General features: G+C 41.3%; 1 protein-coding gene across 1 annotated transcript; it reads left to right on the forward strand.

Annotated features, from left to right (window-relative positions):
• Window positions 1–2,147: 2,147 nt before the first annotated feature.
• LOC103461131 (band 4.1-like protein 2) lies at window positions 2,148–7,269 on the forward strand (the record flags this gene model as incomplete). Its single annotated transcript, XM_008403458.2, has 4 exons — window positions 2,148–2,341; window positions 5,410–5,648; window positions 5,809–5,997; window positions 7,015–7,269. Coding segments are annotated over exons 2-4 (669 nt in total), but the record flags the coding sequence as incomplete, so codon positions are not given.
• Between the last annotated feature and the right edge of the window lie 217 nt (window positions 7,270–7,486).

Here is a 7,486-nt window from a genome sequence, read left to right on the forward strand (position 1 = left end):
GCTAATGCAGAGCTAATGTACATCTACTGCACTGATGGATTGGGTTTCATTTATTGCGCTCTATATTTAGGGTTGTCAGTGTGCGATTTGATGGAAAAATCATGCTATTGATTTATTTAATGTTCAGTTTAACAGCGCATCCTTCTGGTCTCCATCTTTTATTGTAAGTTGAGCAATTTGTCACCGTCTTAGAGTCTTATATTAGAGACCTGCATGTCTATTGATAATTGGACAAGATAAAAATAAGTAATGGAACAAGCAATTTCTTTTGGTGCATCTCTACAAATTTGGCTGTTTTGAAAAGTTTATATTTGCAATAAAAACAAAGTCAGAATTGTGAAAATGAAACCCTCATTTCCTAAGACTTGTTTTGAGGTTTTTGGACTGTGGAAGGAAGACGGAGTACCCAGAGAGAACATAGGCATGCACAGGGAGAACATGCACAGCAGTACAAAGATAACCATTTCTGATCTTTAGTGAAACGATTTTACAGCAACTCTTATGTGAATCACTGGAACCCACTGATCAGAGATCGTCCCGTTTTCCTCAATGAGGTTTCAAGTATCGTTCTGTGTGTAGTAAAAGAACCTGCTACGTTTTGTAGGTAATAGTCAGAATCAACTTTTTTTATTAAAGTTTGTGCACACACACAATGGCTTTTTGTAAATATGTATAAATTGGGGCCGCTACTAATGATTAGTTTAGTAATTTATTACTCTATTGGTTATTCTATTGAACGAAACATTAGAAAATTCTGCAGATTTTTCATTTAGTTATATACAATATTAGAGTGACATTAAAAGATGCAAATAAAAAAAACAATTCAATTTCCTTTTTAAATAAGAAAATAAACATTTTGTTGCCCAAAATGCAGTAACGTGGCATTCCTTTAGCAAATAAGAACTAGACTAGACATATTTACAGATAAGAGTGTTTTTATCTTATTTTGATTGTGTACTCCAGTTAGTGATTAATCAATTACTAAAATAGTTAGCGTAGATATGAGTTAGTGCATGGTATAGATCTGATTTGGGCTTTTTTCCTGTAAAGTGTTCATCAGAGAGACAGCCTGGGGGAAGAAACCATCCCTGTGGCTACTCGTTTTGTTTTGCAAATAACGTATCACCAACCAGCAAAATGTATACCAAAAATTAGTAGAATCACTTTTTAAGGACAGTCATGGATAAAGCAGACGGTGTTAAACGGAGCCCTGCTCTCTTTATGGCGGGTTGAACGCAGAGAGTGAGAAGTATCCGTTCCGGCTCTGATAGCTGCACAATGAACGTCGCATGTAACCCTGATGTGCTCTGAAAAGGCTTCGACACGGTAACACTCTCCTATTGTCACCAGTCCCCCCCATCCACCGATATTTATTTTTGCCGTTGTAATCTCTCATCTCCATGGGGATTTATTGTCGTAGCCCATGAATGCCTTCACCATAGAAACCTGTTCCTCCACTCTTGCCCTGCTATGCCCCGTAGAATAGGGTGGGTGGGTACGCATGTGCTTTTGAATCACCTAGACAGCCCTGCTATCTTCATTACAACATATAAAAGAAAGGAAAAAGGGGGAAGGGAGGCATTAAAACCCAGATTATTACTGTCCTTTTTCCCCCCTTTGTGACAGTGTTTTCCATTTGAATTTCTCTCTATTTGGCTTCGATGTTTGAGGCGGAACGGAGTCATATCTGAACAAATGGGTGGTGCTCTCTCTCCCTCTCTCTGGGGTTAGTGGTACTCTTCATGACCCTCTTTTTCCATGCAAAGAAATATGCAGTTTCAACTGTCTGCAGTCTAAAAAAAAATGATGCAGTGATAACTTTGTATGTAAGAGCTCTGCGTTCAGGATGCTCATAAATACTCCAGACAAGTACCATGAAAAAGCAGTGGGGGTAAAAAAAGGTATAGTCATGTTAGAAGAGGTGTTTATGGAAGCTTTTCCTGCTTGATATGGTATGAAAACCGAGCCGAGGAAGTCTTAATCCCCATGCTGATCGTCGTCCATTAGTAATCTGGCGCAGTAGGCACACTTTCTGTCTCTCTCAAGGGTCTTCTGTAACTCCACCCTCCCCCCCCTTCCAACCCTCTGAATTTCTCTCCCGTTTTCTGCCCTCGTTTCTCTGAGCGAGGGTCCTGGGAGGCCGGGGGGCGGGAGGGTGGAGGAAGCAGAGCTCTGAGGGACGGAGGAGAGGATGGGGGACAGTTAGTAGGACAGGCATTCCTTGAGCAGCGGGGGAGAGAAAGAGACGGAAAGGAAAGGCAGAAAGAGCTGAACGGGATTTCAGAAGGCAACCGTAGGTGAGAAGGAACGAAAGGGAAGTAAGAGAGAAACACAAGCGACGGTAGGTAAGGCTGTAAGCTCATCAGCTCACGTAACCATTCATCCGCTCATTTGCAAGCACTAACAGGAGAGGTGGGAAACGTTCCCAGCAGCGTAATCAGCGTCTCACAACAGTTTCATCTGTGGCAAATTTGTAAAGCAAATAAACGTGAATCATGTCAAATGCACAAAGCGGAATGAAACGGCAACTAGCCAGCGATTCTGCACACCTCTGGATAATGATTAAATCGGTTGAGATATGCAAAGTGAGAGGCTAAGGTAAATGCAGAGAAAGCTCAGGAATGTTGAATCACAAACCCCACTTGCACGATTCCACTGGATTAAATGAGCATAAAATATTTGAAGAAAATGCACCACAACACCACCAGTGTGCGCCTGCAGACGAATTTGGAGTCGTCTTTAATGAAGCAAGAAACACGCAGGATGTCGGCTCGCTCAGGCGTCAGCTATACGATTCAATGTTTCTCACCTGCGCCTGACCTCTTTGTATCAGCCATCTGTTACAGTTGTAGCTCAGAAACTCTTGACTCCCATCAGAAAAACTTGGTTTTACTGTCTTCTCTGGCTTGTTTGTGAAGGGGGAGAGAGAAGAAGAGTGTAGGAGATAATGTAAATTAGGGGCTAAAATGGGGGCTTGAAAGAGAGAAAGAGGCTTCCTGAGCTGAGAAGAAAAGATAGCAACGAAGAGAAAGCAGGGGCGGGGGGAGACGAGAGGGTTGAAGTTATGGGAGCAGTAGAACAAGGTTCCCGGTGTTAATAGCTGCAGAGACAGAGGGCGAGTTTGAAGCAGGCCTAAGCCGCCGTGACGAAGCTCCACTTAGGTGCCATCTCCGAATGAACCCACTCTTAAAGAGAAGCCCTGTTTCTGAGAAGGATCTGCAGGGTGTCTTTAATAGAGGATTGTTCTTACAAACCAGAATTGAAGTAGTTTTGTCGCTACTCAAATTGGGCATCCAGTGCTTTGCAAACGTTTTCGTCGCCCTTAAACCATTTCATATTTGATCACATTATAATCACTACTCTATAGCTCCGTACAAAGTATTACATAATTAGAGGGAGGAAAATGGCACGTGGTTAAAGCCTGTCGCAATAAATCAGTTAACCGCATGATAAATTAAAACGAGCTGGATGATTTCCATTTGTGTGATCATTTTTCTCAGTCTTTCTAAAGACTGGATGACAAAAACTTCAGTCTGGGGGAAATTTTGCTTACAGAGACTTAATAATTCCTTTTATTTGTTATTTCTTTTGTGTGTGTTTTTTAAGATATTTAAAATTTCCTCTGGTTCTAGGGTTAAATGTCGGTCAGAAATTAAAGTTTATTGGTTTATGAAATGGGAAACTTGCATTATTATGCCATTACCATTATATTACTTGAAAAATGGTCTCAAAACAACATTATCATTCATTGCAATATCTTCTGGGGCAATTTATCGTCCAGCAAAATGTGTTGTGACAGGACTGCACATAGCAACCATTTCCGTTTAACCCTCTTTACTCTGACGACTAGAAATAAAATCCAGTGCAACATTTGCTAACCCTTTAGTTGAAGGGGTGTGCATAAGACTGGCATAATGCTGTCATACACATGACATAACACCTGTAATGAACAAGAAGGGGTCAAGGTGAATGTCTGACTGCTGTCATGAAGTGTCATCTGGTAAATAATGACACTTTTAGTGCAAAGCTGACACTTTGAATCCACTTTTAATGCAACTTTTAGTACAACTTTGCATTAAAAGTGTCTGTATTTACAGAATGACACTTCAGGACAGCAGTAAACGTTCACGAAGAGTCAGAAATAAAATGGATCATGAAATCCCTGTAAACAAAATGGCTCAATTCAGGGCAATTCTGGCAGAAGAACCTGTTGGAGGCAAACGCCTTGAGTCTGAAGACTGAAGGTTTACGTTGCTCTGCAGACGTTCTTCAGGCGCCGCTTGCTTACAGCACATCTGATATAGTATTTCTTCATTGCTCGTCTGATGCCAACAAGAAAGCTTGACTCTGCAGTAAAACATAGACTCGGATGAGACACATTTTCTGAAACGAAATCAAAGCTTGCGTATGTGCAGCTCAGTTTTACTTTTCCATTCCTGGACCTACAAGCAACTTCTTATTTTTAGCAAATTGTTTTGATTCCCTTATTTTTTCTTCATTGAACCTCTGAGAAACGCTCAAGTCTGAGAAAACTCAGCCGTGGTTCTTATATGTGATGTTTTATTGGACTGGGTTTACCTCTTAAGAAGTGTTTATCTCCTTGTTTTTTTTCTCTACTCAACTGGTTTATTGCTTCTTCCGGACACACACACACACACACCTTTCCTCATTCATCTCTCCTCCTCCCAGCTCTACCTCATTAGCCAATCATGCGTAAGAAGACCTGTTCTATTTTTACTCCGACCCCCTCCCTTTGCACCGCTGCTGCACTGGATATTTGTGTGTCCGCTTTTATCGAACATGGCAGACCAGAGTAATGAAAGTCATGGACCGTTTAAGATGTTAATAAGGAAAAATAAAGATGACTCGAGGAATGGCATCTTAAGTATGATTTAAATACCACGTTTTTACTTTCAAACTTGTTCGTCTCACATCCGTGACCTTTACTTCCCCTAGAGAAGCGATGTCGTTGTCTCGCAGTGCTATCAACAAATTAGCGCCAAGCTGCTTGAAAGTGACTGCTGCTGTGAAAGGTTGTGTGTGTGGACAGCGCTGCCAAGGAAATTTGGGTTGAAGAGTTTATGTATGCTGACCGCAGCTGCAGGACAAAACCGTCGTGACTCATATTTTAACAATTGAGGAATTCTCTTCTCTTTCTCTGGGTTTACAAAGATGTGCTTGTAACCAGCTAGTGACCCAGATGAAAGTCTCTGTGGAAATGTGATATCATAAACTAATGAGTTCACCTGCTGCCAGCTGTTATTTGTGTTAGGCAAATATTTGCAGTGGGTTTAACGTACAACATACCTCCATGCTTTCGTAGGAGTCGTAAAACCCAAAAGTCATTTCATCACATCATGCTTCATCACTCACCTCCTTTTTCTTTTCTTTCCTTTTTCTTTATTACAGATTGACCCATCACCATGACAACAGAAGCGGGCTCTGAGACAGAGGTGAAGGAGAAAGCAGAGGAGTCAGCTGCTCAGCCGGACCAATCGGAGACGGCCAAGCAAGAGAGCCAGGAAGTAGCAAACGTTGAGGGAGAGGAGAAGGAAAAGGGGAAGGAGAAGGAAAAAGAGGGCAAAGAAGGCAAAGGGATAACTCGATACCTGCCAACATGGTTTAAGAAGCAGAAATCTCAAAGCCAGGTAAAATCTCACTGACGTTACTATGCTGTTGAGACTGCGTGAAAAGCAAGATTTCAATTTTACTATCAGTGTCTGTTTACTGAATCTTTAAAGCCAGGGATGTTATCTAAGGTCTAAAACTGGAATTTAATAAAAAAAAAATTTAATTCTTCCCATTTAGACATCTCCAACAAAGGAGGTCCCAGCAACAGAGGAACCCGTCAGCAAGGGGGTAGAGGGAGAGGAGGAGCCTGCCCCTGAGGTGAACGGCCACGCCGAGGAAGTGGAAGAGAAAGAGGAAGTGAAGTCGGAGGAAGTCAAGGAAGCAACGCAGCCTGAATCTGACTCCAGCGCCAGTGCCGACACTGAGGTAAGGGGCTCTGCTGTGTGTATCATCAGCATCATGGCAGAAATGGGAAAACGGAAGTTGTACTTTCAGATGTCGTGTGAATTTAGTCCAAAATGTTTGGAAAAAATTACAATTGGAGCCATAGAGATGATTTGCAGTGTGTTTATTTTCACTTTTTGTCATGTTGAAACTGCAAACTTCAATGTATCTTAAGGAGATTTTATGTGACAGAGCAACATAAAGTAGTGCTTGACTATGAAATGAAAAAATATGCATCATTTTAAAAATCTTTTACAAATTAAAATGTAGAAGTTTAGAGAGTACTAGTCAGAAATACAGCCGTGGTTTTCAAACAACTTTTTAATAATGAATTGAGCCTACTCTATTGTTTGATGGGATCAATTGGAAAGTATGTGTGAGTGAATTTAAAAAATTTTTTTGGGTAAAATTCCTTGAGATGACATTTGTTGTGAATTGACGCTATATAAATAAAACTAAATTGAACTGCTAACTCTGTATGAACAGCACTTGACTGGATTTAGGAGTATCATAGTAAAGGAATGCACACTACATTTTTCAAATTTTAATTGGTAAGAAAAACTTTGAAAACCAAGATTTTCCACTTCACAGTTAAGGGAGGAACATTTTAAGGAGATTACCTCTTAAAAAAAAGACGTCAAGCTGATAAACATGTATGTGCAACAGTACTCTCTTTAGATTTGTTTCTTTACCCGGAAAGAATGAAGGAAAGACTTGAAAATGTTCTCCAGCTTGCTTACATGTGTTCTTCCATCCGCTGATCACATTATGCTAAGTGGGCCCACCCACTGACATCAACATTTCAGTCACCAGGCCAAAAGAAATGCCTGCTTTCCTTTAAACAACATCAAATTGGAGAGAAAATCACACAAGGAGCATTAAAGAGAGCCAACTGGGAACTTCCCACTGAGTTCAAGCAAACAGTTGGGGTTTGAATAAGATAATAAAGAAATCAGAGCATCAATAACAACCGAGTTTTGCCTTGCTTTTTTTTTGCAGCCTGCAAAGGAAGAGAAGGTGGAAGACGCCACTGCAAAAAGTCCGGAGAAGACCAAAGAGACTGCAGTCGGAAAAGGAGCAGAGGAGGAGAAGAAGAAGGAGCCAGAAGGACACGTGGAGGCAGAAACAGACGGAGGAGAAAGCCAGACTTCGATTTTCCAGTCTCCTCTTCGCCTGGTGAGGAAGAATAAGATGAAGGTGGTGGTGTGTCACGTCACCCTCCTAGATGGAACTGACTTCAGCTGTGAGGTGGAGGTAAGATGTCATTGAAATTTGTCTGTAAATAAAAGTAGGCTCGTTTAGCCCAAAGCACGTGAGTGGCTTTGTGCCAGTGATGTAATCACTAATAGGATCAGATCTGGTGTGTGTCTTTGTTGGGGGAAAAAAAGCTCTGGGGTATTTAACTTTCTGACTCAAAGCATAGCCATGGCGGAAGCACCACCTGCTCGCATTGCAAAGCGGACCAAGCTGA

Source organism: Poecilia reticulata, unplaced genomic scaffold (genome assembly GCF_000633615.1).
Source record: "Poecilia reticulata strain Guanapo unplaced genomic scaffold, Guppy_female_1.0+MT scaffold_645, whole genome shotgun sequence".
Lineage (NCBI taxonomy): Eukaryota > Metazoa > Chordata > Actinopteri > Cyprinodontiformes > Poeciliidae > Poecilia > Poecilia reticulata.